Source organism: Bufo bufo, chromosome 1 (genome assembly GCF_905171765.1).
Source record: "Bufo bufo chromosome 1, aBufBuf1.1, whole genome shotgun sequence".
Classification (NCBI taxonomy): domain Eukaryota; kingdom Metazoa; phylum Chordata; class Amphibia; order Anura; family Bufonidae; genus Bufo; species Bufo bufo.
In genome coordinates this window covers 758,410,316-758,434,056 of record NC_053389.1, presented here as the reverse complement: position 1 = coordinate 758,434,056, position 23,741 = coordinate 758,410,316, and the positions used below count along the sequence as shown (strand labels likewise).

The 23,741-nt window shown below is 44.3% G+C and overlaps 1 protein-coding gene across 1 annotated transcript in view; it reads left to right on the top strand.

Annotated features, from left to right (window-relative positions):
• Nucleotides 1-23,493, top strand: part of NPC1L1 (NPC1 like intracellular cholesterol transporter 1) — a 46,026-nt gene extending 22,533 nt beyond the window's left edge. Inside the window, exons 12-20 of the mRNA XM_040414574.1 lie at nucleotides 362-552; nucleotides 7,875-7,993; nucleotides 11,105-11,231; nucleotides 13,348-13,403; nucleotides 13,499-13,649; nucleotides 14,696-14,927; nucleotides 15,370-15,483; nucleotides 19,140-19,302; nucleotides 21,704-23,493. Of these exons, the coding sequence (XP_040270508.1) occupies nucleotides 362-552; nucleotides 7,875-7,993; nucleotides 11,105-11,231; nucleotides 13,348-13,403; nucleotides 13,499-13,649; nucleotides 14,696-14,927; nucleotides 15,370-15,483; nucleotides 19,140-19,302; nucleotides 21,704-21,927 (1,377 nt within the window). The 3' untranslated portion in view covers nucleotides 21,928-23,493. The remainder of the gene's footprint in view (nucleotides 1-361; nucleotides 553-7,874; nucleotides 7,994-11,104; nucleotides 11,232-13,347; nucleotides 13,404-13,498; nucleotides 13,650-14,695; nucleotides 14,928-15,369; nucleotides 15,484-19,139; nucleotides 19,303-21,703) is intronic.
• The last annotated feature ends 248 nt before the right edge of the window (nucleotides 23,494-23,741 follow it).

Here is a 23,741-nt window from a genome sequence, read left to right as displayed (position 1 = left end):
TGTCAGCTTGATATAAATCTAGCAGAGCAATGAATGTGGAGATCTCTGGATCCATGTGAGGTACAGGGCTGGTTCTAGCTTTGTTAGAAAGAGCTAGTCATGTTCTATATGATGTCTGATTGTTTACTTTAGTCATGGGATAACCCCTTTAACTATAAAGCTCCTCCTTGGAAGGGAAACCTTTAACAATGAGTGAGAATATAAATTCTCTTGCAGCCTGTACTATGTAAATGGAGTGATAAGAGAAGCTCAGCTTGACAGAATACAGGCTGCCATAAACAGCTCCTGTATTCTGCTGATGGTAATTTGCAGCCCGGGAAGTGAGAGAGAGATCTAATTTCTCCATGACTTCTCTCCACAGGATTCCTACGTACTTCAGTATTTCAAACATCTCAACAAGTATTTCGAGGTTGGTGTCCCCACGTACTTTGTGACCACAGGTGGATACAACTTTACCTCAGTGGCTGGAATCAATGGTATCTGTTCCAGCTCAGGGTGTGATAATAACTCAATGACACAGAAGATACAGTATGCCACTGATTATCCTGACAGGTAAGTACGTCTGATGCTATACCAAGAAATGAATGGCTTGTATTACTACTCTTGGAGCAAAACTAAAGGGGGTACAGTGGTTGCAGTTGCATCTGAAGGGGCTTGAAAGGTCCCTCTACCTCACGTGAGGAGACCAGTGCTTTAAATAGAGAGATAAATGGGAGACCCTGTTAGGAAATTTACAGTGGTTCCAGGATACGCCTCTAAATAGTTGAGTAACTTTGTGAATTCATATATTGCATTACTTATTTTGTACTGAACCTAAGTTATATCCTTATATCCAAGAGCAGCATTCACAATTCTGCCAGTTTCAGAGCTGAAGTGTCCCACCTGCTATCTGCCCTCCACTTGTTCAGTGTCTGCACATAGCTTGCTCTGGTGATTTTCATTGTGGAAGATATACAGGGTGAGTCAAAAGTCACAGGACACCCTTTTATTTCAGAAACGAAAATAAAATATATCCCAGCAAGTAATGGGTGAGGGGTCCTATCTGTTAGGCTATATCCAGAAAATGGCCACCATCTTGAAAGCCACCATATTGGATCAAGGGCAAATGTTTTCCAATGGGAAGGGGGTCATGTAGTATATCAAAGAAGACTATAGTTTTCTCAGAAATCGATTGCTACAATATCTCTTGTGGTTCAAAACTTATCAACACAGAAGTTTGCAACAACAATTGGCAATGTTCCCTGAGATGCACAGCTATTTGACATGTTCAATGTGTTGTCCATGGTCCTAAACACAGAACTTTTAAGTTTTGAACTTTCTGTGTTGATAGCTTCTGAACCTCAAGAGATATTGCAAATCTGATTGCGGCAATCGATTTCTGAGAAAATATTTTTTTTTAAATATGTTCCATGGCCTTCTACATTTAAATAATTTGCCCATGATCTCATATGGCGGCTTACAAGATGGCAGCCAAGTTACGGACATAGCTGTCACGCTCTAATGTGGGAGGGAAACCCCACACCGAACATAGGAGGGAAAGGGGAAAGGAAATAAGGGAAGGAAGATGGACACCTCCTAGTGCAAACCCTAACCAAAGCCCTGACTGACTACCAGTATGAACAGACCCCAAAGGTAGGTGAGTTCATACACAGGAATACCTAAAGTCCTTTCTAACTCTCAAGGACCCTGGTATTAATGACAGGAATGAGACAGCCTGTTTCTCCAAAAGGAAGGATGAACGGGAGTCTCCCTGAGGCCTAATAAAAAACAACAAGGGAATGCAACACACTGAAAAGTTAAAATAAAATACAAAAGGGAAAGGTAACACTTAACTTCCAAGAAGCTATGCCAGCACCAGGAACTCAGCTGAGATCCAAACACCAGCTATCCACAGGTCCAACTGAAGCTATAAACCGCACAGCATTGTGGGAGAAACAACTATAAATAGGTAAAGTTAAATGACCACAATAGCAACACCTGGAAGTAAAGGGTGTGGCCAGTACCAGAAACAACACAGACACCTATTGATCCACAAGGTAAATATGTCAAATCAAACCATGTGTTGCCAGTCTCAAAGATCTCCTGCCACTCACTGTCGCGGGGACTTCCGTATGTCTCGGTACGTCCATGACAATAGCCTAAAAGATAGGTCTTCTCACCCATTACTTGCTGGGGTATTCATATTTAATTTTCCCTTTCGTTTCTGAAATAAAAGGGTGCCCTGAGACTTTTGACTCACCCTGTATAATATGCTGGATCTGCCATTGATCTGCAGATAAGAATTCCATTTCTATGGACAGCCTAAACCCAGCCATGGCTGCCCTGGTTATAAGGCCAATCTATCACTTAATGAGATGATTATTGGCGCATGTTCAATTCTTGCAGCTAGAAATAAGATATCTAATTGGTGTATGGGAAATCATTCTAGCTGTGGCATTGCAGCGATTTTCAGGATCTTCTTGGAAAGTTGTGAGAGATCTTGTAACTACTCAAAAAAACCAACATGGAGGCTACTCACAGGTGACCAAATGTCACCATGAGGGCCATAAACAGTAAATGTGCAGTTACCCGGGAGAGGGGAGCAGAGGATAGGAGTAGTAGTAGTGGCTATGATGGTGGCAGCTGTACTCACAGTTTGCTGTGTCAAACTATACTCTGGAGCTTCCTAGGGCCATGCGGTGGTAGGAGAGCATACTTTTTCTTCCCTTGGGGCACACCTTGGTTTTGGGGCTCCTGCCTGGTGGTAGCTGGGGTGCCTTTGATGGTGAATGTTTGGCAGAGTGCAAGTGTAAAAGCAACAATGATGGTAGTTGTAGTACTTTCACACTCTAGGCCTTCTCAGATGTCTGGTCTATTTCCTTCAGAGGAACTTTGGTAGCAGTGTTGCTTCCTTGGCAGCTCAGAGATTTGGGCCTAGTCCATGCAGGAGCTCTCAGCAACATGTCTCTCCTGTAGCTTCTTCTCACACTAGACTCTACTAAACTAAACTGCTAATCAGGGGGTGGAACCAGCCAATCACCTGGCAACCAAAACACAATCTGCCAATTGTTAACTGTTACTTCACCAATACATTGCTATCGAGTGCATATCAGCACAATAAATCACAACATTTAACTTAAGAACATTGCATTAACTCTTTTAACATTGATTAACCCTTTGCAGTAGTCCTCTGGGGTACTGCAGATGAAAGTAATCCAACCCTGCTATTTCAGTGAGACCGGCTGACTAGCAAATGTACAGTATTCTCCCATGCAGACTGATTTTGAGGGTAAAAAGAAGCGGATATGGCAGTGACTTGTTTGGCTTCTCCCCACTGTAAAACATGCACACTCGGCTGAGCAGAGCTTACATGTTAATGGTAGAGTCGAGAGGAATAGTTGTTGGTGAAACAAGCTCACTCTGTCTAAAGTATATGGTCAGCTTTACATTGGACATTTTATTATCAGCACCATTAATTCCAGGTAGCAATGATAGGAGCTCACATCGATATAGAATGTGTAGAATATGCATGGACTGACAGACTCTGCCCAGATGGCTTACAATCTACAAGGGAGGCATTATTTCTTTACTACCAGTATATACTGCTCAACCCTGACTCACCTCTTATCTCCTGTCTGTTCCTCTAATCTCATCCTGCCATGACTGTGGATAATGCATAAAATAGTGTTTGGACTTTATCGACCTTCATTAACCTCTTGGGGACACATGACGTACCGGTACGTCATGATGTCCCGGTAATTAAGGACACATGACGTACCGGTACGTCATGTGTAGTTCCGATCACCGCCGCGCAGCGGGCGGTGATCAGAACTGGGTGCCTGCTCAACTCAATTAGCAGGCACCCTGGGACAATGCGCGGGGGGACCCCCCCCCCAGTATCGGTGATCGGCGGCAAACCACAGGTCAATTCAGACCTGCGGTTTGCTGCATTTCCGGGTTATTCGGGTCTCTGGGGACCCGATAACCCGGAACAGGATGGTGATCGGTGGTGTGATAATACACCACCAATCATCATCCTGCGATCCTGAGAGGTGATGGTGACATCACCTCTCAGGATCGCTTCTGATTGGCTGCAGGGCGGGCGGGAGGTTCAAATTATTGCAGCGCTCCTCTCCTTTCTGTGTCCGGGAGCGAGGACCCAGCACCCCCATATCTGCCCAGCACCCCCCTTTTGACCCTCCACAGTGCCATCTGGCACTAAAAGGTATTTAGGGAAAGGTTAGGGACAGGTTAGGTTAGGCAGGGATGGAAAAAATAAAATAAAGTTTTAACTGTTACATCACCCTAATCGGGTGTCTGGGGTCTACAGCACAGCTGTGTGACCCTAGACCCCCCAGGGGTGCTGCAGCTTGCCCCCCTGCCCCCCCCCCCCACACATTTTTTTTGGGCGCAAGCAGTTTTATTTTATTTTCTGCGTACGCTGACTGTGGCCATCACTCTTAGCGTCCAGCCACTGTTAACGCATCGCACACCCCACCGCTGATCAGCTTCGGACGGCTGATCAGCGAGTTTGAATATATATATTTTTTTCACATTTTTTGGTCTTTTTTTAAACTTAATTAATTTTTTTTTCTGTTAGTTTTAGGGCAAAGTCCGCCAACACCCGTGCCCCCACACACACGCACACTAAATAAAGATTTCCACACACACACACTCCCCTATGGCCCGCCGGATGTTCTCGGCTGAGGAGGCATACGCCCAGCTTGCCTCCGACTCCGAGAGCCCCAGTGAGGATGACCCCACTTTACTATTGTCATCCGCGTCCTCCTCATCATCTAGCTATGATGATGAGCCCCCAAGGCGGCGGAGCAAGGGGACCGCCATGCCAGGGACCCTGTGGCCCACACTAGTACGAGCAGCTCTGGGGCTTGTACTAGTTTTCCGACCCACCAGATAAGTCCACCTGAGCCCCCTACCGGTGAACTTGCATGGTGTACCCCAGAGGATTTTGAGCCCGTGATTCCTGATTTTGTTAGCCAAGCAGGAATCCAGATTTCCACAGTGGGCTTCACTGAATATGACTATTTTAGTCTTTTTTTCAGTGACCACTTAGTGAATCTGATGGTGGAGCAAACTAACCTGTACGGCCAACAGTTCATTGCTTAACACCCAGGCTCCTTTTTGGCTAGGGCCGGTGGCTGGACTCCGGTCAGTGCAGCTGAGATGAGGACATTTTGGGGCCTCGTGCTGCACATGGGCCTAGTCAAGAAACCTAGTGTCAGGCATTACTGGAGTGGGGACGTCCTCTACCAGACCCCACTCTACTGTATGGCCATGACACGCTCCCGTTTTGAGGCCATCCAGAAATGCCTGCATTATGCAGATAATGCAGCATAACCCCCCCCCCCCCCCCCCAAATCAGGCTGTTCATCGATCACTTTGGGGCCAAATTTTTGGAGGCCTATGTACCTGGAAGGGAGGTCGCGGTTGATGAGTCTCTCATTGCTTTCAAGGGGAGACTCATTTTCCGTCAGTATGTTCCCTCTAAGCGGGCGAGGTATGGCGTGAAGCTGTACAAACTTTGTTAGAGTACCTTACAAGTTTCGTGTGTGTACGAGGGGCGAGATTCCCGTATTGAACCCCCAGAATGTCCCCCCACTCTGGGTGTTAGTGGGAAACTTGTGTGGGACCTTATGCACCCACTGCTAGATAAGGGTTACCACCTGTACGTGGATAACTTTTATACTAGTATCCCCTTGTTCCAGTCCCTCGCCGCCAGATCTACGTCCGCTTGAGGGACCGTGCGGAAAATTCAACACGGCCTCCCTACCCACCGCCTCCAGGTACCTATCCCCAGGGGTGAGAACCGTCCCCTTACCAGTGGAAACCTGTTGCTGGTCAGATATAAGGACAAGAGGGATGTCCTTGTACTATCCACAATCCACGGTAACGGCATCACCCCTGTCCCTGTGCGAGGTACCGCGGCAACGGTCCTCAAGCCCGATTGTATCGTCGACTACAATCGGTATATGGGAGGAGTTGATCTCTCTGATCAAGTCCTCAAGCCATATAACGCCATGCGCAAAACCCGGGCATGGTACAAAAAAGTTGCGGTCTACTTGTACAGGTTGCATTGTACAACTTTTTTGTGCTGTCCCGGAGCGCTGGCAACACAGGGACATTCCTTCAGTTCTATCAGGCAGTCCTCAAGGACCTGATCTTTTCTGACCGGGAAAGAGCAGGCCGGAGTACCTCGGGAACTGGAGGCGCCCGGATCGTCCCTGGCCAACACTTTCCAGGTGTGGTCCCCCATACTGGAAAGAAGGGACGGACCCAAAAAAAGTGCAGAGTGTGTCACAGGAGGGGGATACGGAAGGATACCACTACTCAGTGCGACACGTGCCCCGATCATCCGGGCCTCTGCGTTATTGTATAAGATATACAATGCCCATTCCTGTATGTAATATTTTATTTCTTTATTTAAAAAATATATATATATATATATGTTTTTTTAAGAGTGGGTTCACGCAATCACGGTCTGGCCCACAGGGGTACAGGTGAATCCCCCGGCTCCTAGTCTCCCACCCCCTGCACAAGTGGCACATAACAGAGTAGACGTAATGCACTCCATAGAGATAGGCAGTGTACAGGACATCAACCAGCCTATCTGCTATTAAAAAACTGGGTAGATTTTTTAAAGAAGTTATCCAGTTTCTCATTATAGACACGATCAGGTGGCTGAGATGACTTCTAAGTACAGAGTCGGTGTCCTCTTTTCCCCAGGGACTCGCCAAAGAGGGTGTGGCCTGGAAGGGGAGGGGCCAGCAGGCCCGCCTCATTTACCGTTTTCCCCACCTGTTTTAGGTGCAGAAAATGGTCTAAATGTAAGACGGCTCGGAAGCTGCCTTACATTTAGAGTGGGCGGTGGATGCGCCGACGTTTTGTACAGGCCAGTGTCTCTTCATAACACCGGCTGATCCACCGCCAGTGCAGGGCATTATTAAGACTAGGATAAGTTTGGTAGTGGCTCTGCCGCAACAATTTATCACAGTGGGTATCCTCTCGCCATTGCTCCCTAAGGCTGGGCAGTGACAGAAAGGCACACCCTTTCTTCTCTGGGGGCATACCCTGGTTCTGGGGCTGCTGCCTGACGGTATTTGGGGCACTCATGATGCTAAGTACAATACACACTACATAACAATGCATTAAATAAACAATGTGACATGGAGAAAAAACCCAAGTGCGTGTAGGGGCCCTAAAGCGGGCCATAAACGTGAGATTAAGGGTAGCTGTTATTATAGCATTTCTTAGATAAATATTACATTTTTAAGTGTACTTTATGAGTTTATTTCCAGTGTTTTTTTGATGCTGTGGACAGACCTGAACTATAAAGAAATATAAACTCCACTATGTGACCCCCTTTGTGTCCCCACAAAAAAGATAGAGCATGTCCTATTCTTGCCCGCAATCACAGACAAGAATAGGCATTTCTAACATAGGGCTGGCCATGTGCGGTCCACAAGTTGCGGATCCGCAAAACACGGATACTGGCTGTGTGTGTTCCGCATTTTGCGAAAGGCTTACGGACATGTGAATGGACCCTAAAAGGGAGGAGCGAGAAGAACAGGAATGGCCAACACTGTATTCTAAAGGGGATTACGGGAATGGTGCGAACATTGGTGAGACCCCAACCTTTCAGACACATCCTATGGATATACCATAAGTGCCTTTGGTCAGAATACCCCTCCTTAGTGTGTTTGAAACAGAAAAATCATTTTGCAACTCCAGCCAGAATAACACCCAACGGACAGATGCAATTATAATTTTTGTACAGCACTTCAGAATATGTTGGTAATATTTTAAATACACTCTGTGCCTCGTTCTCCTATTGAGCTGAAACATCATCATTTTTTTGTGCTGCTATCTCATTCCAGATCTTATTTGGCAGTGCCAGCATCTTCCTGGGTCGATGATTTTGTGGACTGGCTAAACCCGTCATCAGATTGCTGCAGGCTACTTTTATTCAATGACACATTCTGCTCCTCCACCAACAGTAAGTATCAGCTAGAGCACCACGAGCAAAGGCAACCCAAGACAATGCCGTACATACAGACGCTGCTGGACATAGTATAGGGTGGCCCACGATAAAGTAGCCCGCCTCCAGCAATAGTACGACAAGATGCACCAGCAAGTGGATTGTTTTTTTTAATTACCCACAAGTCACAAAAGATGCAGAAAGTGGTCCCCGTTCACGACTCTCTGCATTCCTGAGCAGGTCGGATTCTGTTGGCTGATACTGCTTGTGATGCTGCGGATGGTGTTTGTGACGTTCTCCTTGAGTTCATCCAGGGGATGTGGATTGTTAGCGGACAATTTCTGGTTTAAATTTCTCCCCAGATAAAAATCTCATGTGGACAAGTCTGGGGAACGTGGTGGCCATAACCCCTTGCTCACAGTTCGCTCTTCCGTAAACAGTTCATGAACCCATCCATGAGTTCTCTGAGGAGCAACGTGTTTTCTCATCAGCCAGGACATGTTTTTCTTCTATAGCATCACAAGCAGTATCAGCCAACATAATCCGACCTGCCAAAAGGTGCATAGACCTGAACGGGGACCACTTTAAGAAACTTTTATGACTTGAGGGTAATAAAGAAAAAAAAGAAAAATAAACACTTGCTTGTTCATCTTCTCATACTGTCGCTGGAGGTGGACTACTTTTTCGTGGGCCACCGTGTACTTTCAGCTAGGGCTCCTAACCTGCTGTGAAACTACAATGCCCATTATTTTTAGCCCAAAATGAGTAAAATGCAATAATAATAAACAGTTACCTCTCAGGGGTGTCCATAGCCTTTAACCTATTAGGCCTCATGCACACGACCGTTGTGTGCATCTGCGTCCGTTCCGTCATTTTTCACAGTTTAGCGGAGGTCCCATTCATTTCTATGGAGCTGTGAAAAAAAACTGATAGTCCTCCGTTTTTTCTCCGCGTCCGTGATCCGTGATTCCAGTCCGTCAAAAAAATATAACCTGTCCTATTCTTGTCAGTGGAAAACGGAGGACGGACCCATTCAAGTCAATGGGTCCGTCAAAAAAAAACGGATGCACAACTGGTATGTCATCCGTGTCCGTGTCCTTTTTTTTTCTACAAGACCTTGGTGCAAAAAAATTACACTTTTCATTAACCTTCCTTTTTTTTCCACTGCCAGACAAAAAAAAAGGAAGACACAAGGAAACACAACTGAAGCAAAATCGGACACGGACCACTGAAGCCAAATCACTGACAGTGAAAAAACACTGTCGTGTGCATGAGGCCTTAAAGAGGACCTTTCACTAAAATAAAAAATGTAAACTAAGCATACAGACATGGAGAGCGGCGCCCAGGGATCTCCCTGCACTTACTTTTATCCCTGGGCGCCGCTCCGTTCTCCCGGTATAGGCTCCGGTATCTTCATATGTTCGGCTCAACTGGGTGGAGCCTGCCGGCGTCTCCTTCTCCCAGGCTGTAGCGCTGGCCAATCGCAGCGCTCAGCTCATAGCCTAAGAGAAAAAAAAACTCTCAGGCTATGAGCTGAGCGCTGCGATTGGCCAGCACTCCAGCCTGGGAGAAGGAGACGCCGGCAGGCTCCACCCAGTTGAGCCGAACATATGAAGATACCGGAGCCTATACCGGGAGAACGGAGCGGCGCCCAGGGATAAAAGTAAGTGCAGGGAGATCCCTGGGAGCCGCTCTCCATGTCTGTATACTTAGTTTAGATTTTTTATTCTAGTGAAAGGTCCCCTTTAAGCAAATCAAACCCTTAATTACCGGTAATTTGAAAGGTGGAGTTGCACTTTAAAGTCTACATCATCCGGTCCAGCATATATCCAATAGATAATAGTAACTTTGATTCTACATTGTATTAAATTATTATTATTTTTTTACGTTTTAGACATTAAAGGGGTTTTACCATCTCAGACATTGGGGAAATATCGCTAGGATATGCCCCATTGTCTGATAGGTGTAGGTCCCACCTCTGGGACCTACACCGAGAACAGAGCCCCGGAAGTTGTGGAGGGCACACTGCACATGCACTGGCTCGGCTATTTCCGTCATCCCCATAGAAATGAATGGGAGTGGTGGCTGCGCAAGCGCTGTGCGCTCCCTTTTACTACTACGGGGAGCAGCGCTTGGTGGTGGCTGGACCCCGGAAAACCCGGGGTCCTGCGGCCACCACCTTCCCCTGCTCAGTTCTCAGTGGGACCCGCACCTATCAGACAATGGGAGCATATTCTAGCGATATGCCCCGTTTAATAGCCTAGCCACACTATATTCCAAAAACATTGGATAGGTAGGAGTCCCACTTCTGAGACCACTACATATTGTGAGAACATGGTCCCTGCCAGGCATAGCATGCACATGCATCACCATCTCTCTATTAATTCTTTGCTGGATACCATCTGTAAGACATGGCTTTTGCTTAGGATGTCTTATAAGGTAAAACACTTCCGCCCCTTTCATGACGCATCATACCACTTTTTGTGATGTGTCACGTCCGTTCAGGGCATCTATGGGTGCCGGGGCTGATGCAACATCCTGATACCATGTGGTCATGGAAGGCTGCTTTCCTCCAATAGCTGTACAGGAGATTTGCCAGCTCCTCCAAATGTCCAGGAAGTCTCTCCTTCTCCGGGTGCTGGGCAAGTATGCATAGAAGTGTCCTTTGGTATACACTGGGTGTGAAAGCATTGGCGTAACTTTTTTTTATTGCATACGGTAATTCTGATGCACTTTCCTACATTGACGGATACGGTAGAAACATTTTATTACTATGGGAGTCAATGGGTGATGCATGAAACCATATGCCTACATACTTCCATCAATGTATACCTCCAAAAGATGAAAAATCTGTGAACAGAGCCTAAGGTAATCAGTGGTGTTGCTATAAGTACAGACAGGCGTTCTTATCGTGGCCTTCCAAATGCCACATAAGACACCAGTATTATACGTGGCACGTGGTAGGTGGGAGCTCTCATACAGATTTTGCATTGGGGCCCAGGAGCTTCAAGTTGCACCTCTGAAGGTAATATATGCCTTACATTATGATCCTATGATATAGAGGTAGCTTTTGTCTGACTCTTGCTGGTTTTGGTCTGTCTAATCTGATGATGACCCTTGTAATTACAGACTCACTTCAATGTATCAGGAAATGTGTGAGAAATCCAAGTGGACCTCTGCGACCAACAGTGGAAGAATTTAACAAATATTTGCCTTATTTTCTGGCAGACTATCCAAATCTGAAGTGTCCAAAAGCGTGAGTTAACTGGCCATACATTTAATCAGCATTCCAGTACTTTTACCATCGGGGCACTGGTAGGCTGGCCATATACATCAGATAGCATCAGCTGAACGCTCGTTTGGCTGACAGCTATCTCTTTCAACTTCCTCCCATACACTCAGCCGAGCATGCTTGTGTTCTCAATAGGGAGAGTGAGGTCTGGGGCTTCCAGACAGCTTATCTCCTAAGACCAAAGGTATCAGCCATGTTGAAACCCAACAACCTGATCCTTATAGCACCAACATTATCTGGAGTTCTGTTCTGAGATCACCATTCACATCAGTCCCCATCAACAATGAGACTCACAGTCTCAAACACAAGCACTGGTGCCAATTTCATAGGAAGCCAATAGCCCTATCAGAATGTTTTTGGGATGCTGGAGAAAACTGGAGAACCCATAATAAACCCACATAAACACAGGGAGAACATACACTCCCCATGCAGATGTCCTTGGTTGGCTTCAAATGCAGCCTTCAGTGCCAGTAGCATGTCTTCCATGGAGACAGAACGCATGACTACTATAGGTCCTGGGGGGAAAGGGTGGCTTGGTGCTATACTTTTTCTCCTGTCCCCAACATAAATCCACTGTACTTACCTGCAGCCACCACTATTAGGAGCTCAACGCCAAGATATCTTTACAGCTGTCCAGGGGCATAGCTAAAGGCTCATTGGCCCTGGTGCAAGAGTCAATATCAGATCGGCAGGAGTCTGACACACATCACCCCTGCCGATCAGCTGACACACATCACCCCTGCCACCCCTGCCTTATTTTTTAGATCAGACCCCCATATCAAACCTCAGATGAGATCCCACTCAGACCAGACCTTTTTTGTCAGGCCCCTAATATCAGACCTCAGATAAGACCTTTACCCCTTCATGTCAAACCGCCCCAATATCAGATCTCAGATTAAACCTCCATTAGACCTTCAGACCCTCTTCATATCAGACCTTAGACCAGACCCCCATTAGACCTCTCAGACCCCCATTAGACCTCCAGACCCCCATATCAGAAGTCAGACCAGACCCCCTATCAGACCTCAGACCTCCAGACCCACATTAAACTTCAGACTAGACCTCTAGACCCCCCATTAGAGCTCAGACCAGACCTCCAGACCCACATTAGACCTCCAGACCCCCAATCAGACCCACATTAGATTTTCAGATCCCCATATCAGACCCCAGACCAGACCTCCAGACCCCGTTAGTCCTCACATCCCCCATATTAGACCTCAGATCAGACCTCCAGACCCACATTAGATTTCCAGACCCCCATATCAGACCTCAGACCAGACCTCCAGACCCCCATTAGTCCTCAGATCCCCCATATTAGACCTCAGATCAGATTGTAAAATAAATAAATTAACTCACCTCTCTTGCTCCACCTCCACGTCACAGTGCGTTCTGTACATCTTGACGCTGTAGGCAGGCAGGACACAGCAGCAGGAGGAAGGGTTAAGTACAGCACTTCACTCCCTTGCCTCCTGCATACTAGTACTCCCTTTATAAGATACACTGCATATTGTAAAGGGAAATATACAGCACCACTAGCAAGGGGGACCCTCTGGGCCCCCCTGGCTTAGGGACCTGGTCGCAACTGCGACAGCTGCAACCCCTATAGCTACGCCAGTGCAGCTGCCATTAAGGTCAGTGGCAACTGTATTAATTCCTGTGCACTGAGCTCCTCCTAGTGGTGGCTACAGGCAGCGAGTTTTATAATGTTCTTTATTTAGTGAAACAGGAGAAATATTAAATTATGACAGTTGTGTGGTAGAAATACATAGACAAATATGGTGTTCAGAAAGAGTTTCATATTTCTGAAGCACCTGTTCCACTTTTTCCAAAAGAGGAGATTGGTAAAATGGATGAGGCAGATGACGATTTCCTTAATTTTTATTTATTAAAATTTTTCTCCACTTAATAAAAAAAAATCTCAAGAGGTGGGGTACCTCTAATACGTTTTGCTATGGTGCCTAGGAGATCTGTGTACGCTCTTGTCCTGTGCTTGAAAACAGCTACCGTGCTGCCCTCCACATCTGCAGCAAATATGGTTGGACTAGTTCCAAATATAATGTGATTTTTTATTTTTTTCCAGGGGTTTAGGTGCTTATGATAATGCTGTTAAGTTCAACGATGCGGGTGAAATTATAGGTAAAGGCCGTTGTGCTCTACGTGTGAAATGACTCTTCATATCTGTGGTACAATATTGCATTCATAAACTCACCTTGGTTTGGTATCTTGTGCAGCAACTCGTTTCATGGCATATCATACACCCTTAAAGAACTCGCAAGAGTATACGGGTGCGCTGAAATATGCCCGAGAACTGGCAGCTAATATAACAACGACAATGAGGCAGGTTCCGGGCACAGATCCTGATTTCAAAGTCTTCCCTTATACGTGAGTCTTCTACCTTTTAATTTTATATAAGATCTATGTTTGCATAAGATTGTATAGTATTAAAGGGGTTGGTCACCTTTTTTTGGTAACTCTCCTCTCCTGGCCAGAGAGAAGCATACTTATGTGCTCCCCGGCGCTGCTGGGTCATGGCTCCTTTTTTCCCCGTCCTCAGCTGCCTCTCTGGGGTCCCCCTTTGTCAACACCCGCTTTGACACTGCTACAGCCAATTAATGGCCTCAGCGGTGACCTGCTCCTCTTGCATCAGGTCAGTTGATCATGTGACACAAGAGGTGCAGGTCACCGGTGCGATTGGCTGAAGCTGTGTTAAAGGGGATGTTGACGGCAGGAGACCCGAGCAAGGCAGTCGAGGACAGGAAGCAAAGGAGCCAGCTCTGGGGAGCAGGGAAAAAAGCTAAAGGGCCTTCTGTCTCTTTGTTCATGGGATCCACAGGGTTCCCATAGGGTGGGCCACCCGCCAGACAACTACTAATCATATGAAATATCATATTACGTGACCAAAGCACACCCCAAGTACTCCAATGGGGTTCACAGAAAGTCAGTGTGTCTAGTAGGCAATCTAAACCCTAAACAGGGGTGGAATTTACCACCACAAAAACCAAGCTTGGGGCACCAGAGAACAGGGGGCCCCCTGCTGGTCACAAGAGACTAAAGGAGCCAATATACCATCTGTGCAGCAAGTTTAGGTATACAAGGGTCCAGCGGAAATGGGGTCTTTACCAGCTGTTGAGCAGTAGCAGAAGTGCCTGGGCTCCACTGCTAAGCAGAGAGTAGGGCTTAGCGGGCTGAAGGAGGAGGAGCTATATCACTACAGGGTGGAGCTTAGCGGTATGACAGGGCCACCAGACATAACTTTGCTTAGGGCCCCAAAAATGCCCACACATATAATAACTGGAAGCTATAACGAGGGACTAAACATAGATTTAGCAAATTATGTTGCTGTAATTACGCTATTTATATGCAGTCTACTGTCTTAGAATATGTCACGTGTAGTATTATCTCACCCTATGTAACACTTCTTTATGCAGGATTACGTACGTCTTCTATGAACAGTATCTGACCATTGTACAGGAGGGGCTTTTCACTTTAGCCATCTGTCTGTTGCCAACCTTTGTGGTGTGCTGCATCCTTCTGGGCATGGACCTGCGCTCTGGCATTATTAACCTGCTTACCATTTTTATGATCGTCATAGACACAGTTGGCGTCATGACTTTATGGGGCATTGATTATAATGCTATCTCCCTCATTAACCTTGTAACGGTGAGTGACTACTCCTTATCATATCGCTATATTGTGCCAGGGCAAATGAAGGATTTTTAAGGGGGGTTTTACACATTCGTTAGGCCCACATTTCTGCATGTACTTCATGTCATGTGATTTTTACATGGGATAGTATAGATAGTGGTCGAGAATGGCTTTGGGGTTAATTTTTATTTTTTTTCTGGTAGTCTGTGGTTGTGATGCTTCCCTTCAGACACCCATAGAACTAAATTATACATTTTCTGCAGCCACCACAAGGGGGAGCTCACTGCCTGAATATTTATACAGCTCCCACTGAACTGAATGCCAGCTGTATAAAATCATATGTAAGAAGCTCCCTCTAGTGACAGTACTGGGTACTGCAGTTTGGTTCCCTCATGAGAGGGGATGAGTGTCTGGATATTTTGAAATTTCCCTCTTAATTATTTTTATTTCTCTACAGGCCATTGGGATATCAGTAGAATTTGTCTCTCATCTTACACGGTCCTTCGCCATGAGCAACAAACTCACCAAAGTCGATCGAGCAAGAGATGCTACTATCTATATGGGCAGCGCTGTAAGTATAAGAGATGGGATGGGAACCAAAGAGAGACACCATAGTTCAAAGATATCAAGACACTCAAGAGTGCAGACATTTAAGACTTAAAGGGGTTGTCTAGCAAAAAAAAATCTTTAAATTGCTCAACGTGGTGTGCATGAATAAAAAAAAGGTCTATTCACCCTACTGGTCCCCAACCGATCCTCTTCTGACCACCTAGTCAACTTGCTGTTGTCTTTGTCCTACTGAGGCGATGATGTCCTGACACAGAGACCTGTGGCCGATGCAGACAATCAGTACTACATTTTATTCTCGCTTGGGGTGCATTCACACGGCCATATGTCCGCAAAATGCAGATCCATAAAATACAGATGTCTTCCATGTGCATTCCGCATGCGTATGTCCTATTCTTGATAATAAAACAAGTGGCAGGCACTATATAACCTGGGGTCGCATGGACAAATCACACAGTGGATGTGTATATAACATGATTTATTATAAAGTATAATTAATAATATAAAACATAATATTATGAAACATGATTAATAATAGGAGACAGACCGTAATAAAAATATAATTAAAAAAATCTATAAAAATAATAATAACAAGCAAAAGCAATGTAGTTCCTTGGTGACTGTCAAGGTATATCTTTTATATAAAATATAAATATTTTATATAAAAAATAAAATGTCAATAAAATATGGAAATCCACTAGGCGGACATAAAACGCCTTTTCTTTTATCTTGAGACTATAAATTTAATTTATGCAATTAATGAAAACAAAGGGACAATCAATTATGCAAAATATATGTAATAATTTATTTATATATGAGTAAAAATCCAATATAAAACAGACATAAGATCAATGGATAGACAAATCGACGCAGTACCAACAAATCACCACTAGATGGTGGTGTAACCCACTATCACTTTCTCACCAGCACAGAATTTTTTAAAGTTACATATGACAAGATATAAATGCTATATCTTTATCAAACAGACCAATAATTAATACGTCAAGAAAAACTCCGGATTTTCTGTTTACCAACAGGTTATAACATGACAAAATACAGATTTAAACAGGAACAATAAATGTTGTCCCTTGACTCTGTCTCAGCCTATGACAATCAAAAATATAAATTATATGAATATGATATTATATCCTACTCGGCAATCAAACTATGGAAATATAATTTCCCAGAGTTTTTCCTCTACTCAGACAATGTCTATCTCCCATTAGCAATATGCATCTTTGCTAAGAGGACAACTAGCATTTAGGGAGGTGTTTAACACTATACGTTCCCATAGTATGGGAACTCTTGATTATATGCTGAGAGGAATATCTTATTAATATCACAAGCAAAGAGTATAATATACGTTACCAAGTCAAGGATGGACAAAGTTTCGGATAGGACCAGTTCTCAGGAGTTCTCTAGTAGTCAAAATATAATTCAAGTTTCTTTTGGTATCCTTTCTTATGATCTGATGATCTGATCTGATGGTTTGATCTGATGGTTTTGATCTCATGGTTTGATCTCCTCCCATGTTCCTATCCAGCAGTACTTATCCTTCCTGATATCTTACGTTACCACCTCCTGGATTATGATCTCCCAATCAACTGAGGAGGGTGTAACGTATGTTAATACTACTATGATGTAATCTAAACCCTTGATATGCTAGAGAAAACAAGTTATAAAATAATATAATATCGTCCATCTACCTCTAGATGGCACTGTTGTACCACATAACAATTTCACCATGAATTCTAAATACCTAATAATACGTTCATATGACCTTTTCAACCTCTCGAAAATACATCAGTATTAAGGGTTTTTTCCTGACATTTTACTTATCCATAATCTAGACATGTCGGAGTCACTGTCCTCTACTGTTTCTTTAAATTCAATGGACAATGGGCCCTTTTACTTGACATCCGGGTTCATTAACTTGCCCACATGGCTGGCTAATAACATTCAGCTCTCCTCATGAAATCTAATTAGTAGGAAGATAACTTCAATACTTTCTAAACCTTAAAAAGTTTATATCCAGTCAGTGAAATATACATGGCATAAAATATATATATCTTAAATGATATATATATACATATATATATATATATACATATACACATATCGACACATAGTTACACATAGATGACATATTATATAATTCATTGGTTAAGATATGTTGCAAATTTAAATACACCACACAGGAATATATAGAATATAATTATGAAGACATGAATGGGACATTCACACACCCAATGCTTCCTATAAAGTAGACTTCCCTAATGACTTTGTAATGAAGTAAAATAATACATTGCTATAGGACCCATCATATCATTAACAGATATACCACATCTGCTCATAATAATTGTTAGAGACAATACACTCTATGTCCCTACAAACATTTTACCCAAACTGAACTCAGCATAACCTCATCTCGGCCTATTTCAATCCTATAGAGAAATATTAGACTCTGGTTCAATTTGTCTCTACTCTTAAAGGCAATGAGCATTGAGATTTAAACTATAATATTTTCAGATAAGACTGTACACTTATGAAAATGCACGACATGACAAAATCATGAATTCATGAATAGATGGCTATTATTGATAATTAGCTACTATATAAATAGGCAAGCGTCTTCTAGATCAGTATAAATAGACTGGCGTCCCCCTGATACCATGTGTCAGTATCGTTTTGCCAGGATACTTGGATAGCAGGGGAAGCAATAGTTCATTCAGCAGCAGGCATAATGTTGGTGATAGAGATGAGCGAATCGAATACCACGAAGTGGAATTCGATCCGAATTTCAGGATAAATTCGATTCGCCTAGAAGCCGAATTTCCTTGTGCTTCGTGTCAGCGAATCGATTTAACCTGAAATAGTATAAAAAAATATAAAAAAATTCAAACTTACCATCATATCTATCCTGCAGTAAAGATCCCGCTGATTACACACTTCATTTAAAGAACATCCCCGACTACGTGTTTCATAATACCTATTATGTTTTATAATAAATCATGTTATATACACATCCACTTGATTGATTTTTCCATGCGACCTCAGGTTATATAGTGCCTGCCACTTGTTTTATTATCATTTTTGTTATTATTTATACGGTGGGCCACATATACATATCTAAGAGGGTAAGCCCCTGCTTTATTTTACTATCGGTATGTCCTATTCTTGCCCACAAATGTGGACCACTGACCCATTTAAGTCAATAGGACTGGAATTTTTTTTTATTCTGGCAATTGACATTGTTGCACACCTACCCTCTCTGTGTCAGCCTCTCTGCCTGTCTACAGCAGCCCCTCTTTTCTCCTCCTCTGCCTCCCTCTCCATAGACTTCTATGTAATCTGATGCTCCATGAGCAGGAAGCTGTTTTCAGTGAAGATCAATCTGAGCAATGAAACATGAGAGAAAGTGAAGAAAGGGGGAAGCAGGAGAGGAGTCTCATAAGAGAAGGACACATCTTTCTCGGATAAGATATATTACAAAGTTTCTTATATTCTTTCACCAGCCGTATCATATAAACATACAGATAGATAGCTATGAAAACATTGCACATTTCACTAATCTTATTTTAGTAGTAACTTATTGACAGGTAGTCATCTGTTGACCGCAGTCCCCCAGTCTCTGATGGCGTTTTCTTGTTCTGAGTACAGGTATTCGCAGGAGTAGCAATGACAAACCTTCCGGGAATCATTGTTTTAGCGTTTGCCAAAGCGCAGCTCATTCAAATCTTCTTTTTCCGGCTTAATCTGACCATAACTCTGCTGGGACTGGCGCATGGCCTCGTCTTCCTCCCGGTTGCACTCAGCTACTTTGGTAAGTTGGATCCAGTTATTAAAGTCCAAGAAATTCAATCAATCATAATGTATCTCTATATATTCATTTACATGCATATAGGTATGTGTTAATCAGCACGTAACAAATGGGCCCGTTGCCAGCAGCAGAGAGTTGAGATGACTCTCACAGTACTACGCTGTGATGTCTGTGCTATGTAATGGACACCCTTGGTCAACTCGCTAATGTTCTGGTGGTGCCCAAGCTCCTGTATATACCACTGAATATACTTACCTGATCTCGACGTCCTTCTTGGGGTAGAGCGACGTAGCATTGATCTCGTTTTTCTTCGCTCTTCTTCTGACTGTATGTGCGGCCAGCGGATTCACCCGCAGAGCCAATAAGAGGACCAAGGCCTCCACCCGTGGATACCGCTTGCTGTGCACTAGAGAAGTACAGCCAGCATGGTGCACATAGAAAGACATGCTACGCTTGGTGGCTTGGTGGCTTTTGCAATACCTTCTGTTGATGCCTTATTATGGTGTACCGTACAGTGCTTTAATTAATGCAATCATACGGTGCCCATATAACACTGCCATATGGTGCTCAAATAGAAGTTCTGTATCTGAAATATCATTGCCCAATCAATCGAACTAGTAGCCACAACTATATATTTCAACACCAAGGGTGGGATTATGGGTGGAAGCTGTGGGTGGCGAACTCGTCATAGCAAGCGGTACTAAGGTCATGCACCGCTAAGGTCATCCCTGCCTACTACCTTCCTCTACAGTCCATGTACGTGTATAGGTTGTATGGGATTTTTAGACATTTTCGCAATATACTTACCTGCAATTTTTATTTTACTTCTGTCCTCTGTCAGTGAAATTAATAGGTCTAAGTTACACTGCGCAGCAGCCAGGGGACATGATGTGATGTTACGTGGTTTTACAGACTTAAATTGTCAGTAGCTAGTCAGTAGACTTCCCATAATATTTATGGACAGCATAAAGGGGTTTTCCAGGACCCAGTAGGTCCCACAAATCCACCTTAATTACACATAACTTACCTGTGTAAGAAAGTTTCTAATATACTTACCATTCTAAAGTTGTCACTTGGTCACATGATGTTCCTCTTCTGAAAATCTTGCTTTTGCCACCAGGCTTCCATCTAGGATGGCTATGGACGGGATGTCATTTCCACAACTATTCCTCTCCCTGGCACCTCATCTGTGCACGTGCCAGGGAAAGGAATAGTTCTGTCCCCGTCCACTCCAGAAGTGACGTGCCATTTATAGCCCAGGCCAGGAACTTGGGACAGGACACTACGTCGGCTGAAGCAGGATTTTCAGAAGAGGACCGTGACACATGCAGCGGCGGCCAGGAGGAACAAGTGGAGGATGGAAGTGGTAGTGGCTCTGGCAAGAATGAGTGTACACACGGATCACCGTGGCTATCCTCGCACCAATAGGGGCGTGCAGTGACAGGAGGATGCACCCTTTCTTACCTTAAGACACACCATGCTGTTGTGGCTCCTCCCTGGTGGTAGTTGGGGTGTCCTTGGCTAAGTATTTCAGCAGGGTGCAAGGCAGGAGTGTAGATGAAGGTACAATAGCCAGCATATGGAAATGGAGTCAGTGAGTGACCAGGCCACTTGTAGCAAATAAATAAGTGTCTCTTTACTAAGGTGCAGGATAGGAGTAGTAGTACATCCAACGGTATCAAGGCACAATTTCAGCAGCAATACACAGTGCAATTCCTCATAATTGCAATGTATGGATGGATAGCAGCAATGAGGAGGGTTGTAGTGTCCCTTCTCTCTGCAGTCTCTCTGCAAAACCTTAGGCATGCAGTTGAGTTATTTTTTTCCCTGTAATTCCCAGCTGAGGGGTACAGAATTAAGATACGACTGGCCAAACCATCTCATCAGAGATGATGGTTCTCTGAAACTCAGGCCTAGTTTTGAGTAGCTCACACAATGTAGCTCCTCTCTGTAGCACAGCTAGACTCCCTATAACCAGGGATGGATACAGGTCCATCTCCCAGCAACCGAAAAAGGGTTTAACCCTGACCTATCTATACAGTGCTATTAGGCACACAAACACATTAAATCAAAGCATTTCACTTTAGCAATATAGCATTATAACAATTAACCTTTTGCAGTAACCCTATTCTGGGGTGCTGTACATGACTGGGTTCCAGAGCGGCCGATTCAAACAACTTCAGGATGGTAAGTATATTGCAGACTTTCTTCAGGAGAATTCTATGTAATGAGGGTGGGTTTGCGTGACTCGCTTGGTCTCAGGAAACCCCTTTAAATAGGAGATGATCGCCCTTCCTGTGTTCTGCCCGTTTCCTTTCAGGTGAATAAAACTGTATATTGTAAGTAAAGGATTGTGCATCTGGTTTTGTCCTATGCTCTGATGTTTGCAATCCTTTGTATGCAGGTCCTGATGTGAACCGAGCAGTGTTACTACAGTATCAGGAGAAAGAACAGAAAGGCAAGGACAGCAATGGGCATATAGACTCTAATCATGACATCACCCTCCAGGAAGAAGGGAAAAATAAAAAGGAGGAGAACGGCACCCATGTATATAGTAACATGGCCTTCCAGGATGAAGAGAAGGGCACAAAGGAGAAGAAAGCATCTAAAAAGAAAAACAAATCTTAAGGACGCACTTTGCATCTCTGCTAGTGCATTTCATTACCTCATGAACTATTGGAAGATCCAGCCACTTCTGCATACGATGCCAGCCCGCGAGCTGCGGCGACATCACACCAGACACTAACTGTGACTCTGTTCACATAGAAATGCAAGGATCTGATAGACACTATGTAAACTAGGAAAAGGTGTAATCTTCTGGGTCCTAATTGCATCCCTGTAATAGGGGCCATCCTCCCCAACTATCACACCTAACTTATAGTACTGGTCTCTTCAGATGGGGCAAAGGGACATTTGGGCCCCATCATATGCCGCGGCATGCAACCTCTGCACCCCTTATAGATACGCCCCTGCTAGCAGGACTGTTTACTAAAGCGGTTGCCTGGCTGATGTTTTCTTAGTCTTAGACTCTGAATGTTATAAAAAAATTTAAAAAAAATTATACTCACCGATCCCCTGCCACCCCCATACTGACAATTCTTGGGTCCTCGCTGGTCTCTGCTTCATGGTCCCTCTCGACGTGCAGGAGATGACTGCTCAGGCAATCAGGGACCAGGAAGAAGAGAACAGCGGGGACCTGGAGGTAGTCGGAACGGGAGCGGCAGGGGTTCCGTGCGGCCTGTATTGCTTCTTAACAAATTTATATTTTTTGGACAACCCTTTTTAAACAATTAGAAAAAAATCTATGGCACTCCACAGAAAGTCCTAGAAAATGTTATTTAATAATGTGCAAAAAATCCAGGTGAGTGTACACTGATAGAGAGTGTACACTGATAGTCACATTGTTTGATGCCGGACGTTTTCGGTCCCGTGTGGACCTTTTCCAACAGTGCCTCTGTGGCAGCAGAAATACAGAAAGTCTGGACTTTGCTGATGCAGGACACAATGTGGAAGCAGTTGATTATTTTTTTCCGTTAATATTATATCGACAAATATTGTACAATAAAGTAATATTTTTGCACCTTGTCTGTTTTACCAAGCTAATACTCAGAAGCTTTTGGTTAGGATCAGGTGTTCTGGGTGATAACATTTGTTGGGTAAAAACTGTAGATTTTTGTTGTGTGGTCCAAGGACATACATAGCATGCATGATCCTGCTGTTGGGGATATGGGCCCTTTAAGAGGCCCTTGAAGAGAGGGGGCCCAGCACTGTTTGCTACTGGGGTTTTAGAATCTCCCCTTTCCAGAAAAAGTGCATTTTTTAAAAATTGGCCTGACGGTCAGTGAAAGGGCATGAGCGGAACAAAAATCAGGGCTTTCTGCCCTGAGTGACAAAACCCAGGGTTTTAATAGGGGGGGGGGGGGGGCAATTTTGATCTTTGCTATGGGCCCCATGTCCGATGTGTATGCCAGTGGTCTGACCCCCTGTTCTCAGGATATCAGGGACTTACAGTACTTACCAACATTATAGTTGGTAAGCCGCACATCGAAATGCCCCAAAACTACCCGGTAACACTCTCTTATGGCTGGGGTTTACATAAGCCATGCTAATTTTTGGTCCAGGACAACCGAATTTGCTAGGATTGTCTCTGAAAATTAGGGATACTTCTTGGAAATTCTGGACTGTTGGCAACTATGCAGGGGCTCACTTATGGGGATTTCTAGTCCCTTAAAACCTGTTCAGGAAAGAAATAAAACCTCTTAAAGGCTGTAATTATATGTGCCACCACTAGGAGGCCTCTGCTGATTAATTTATGAATGAGTTGATACATGTGGAAATCCCTATGCAGTGAGCTCCCCCTAGTGGCAGTTGCAGGAAGACAGAATTTTATCAAGTTACACTTGAACCAGGTGATTTGGAGCCCAGATCTTTATAAGAATTAT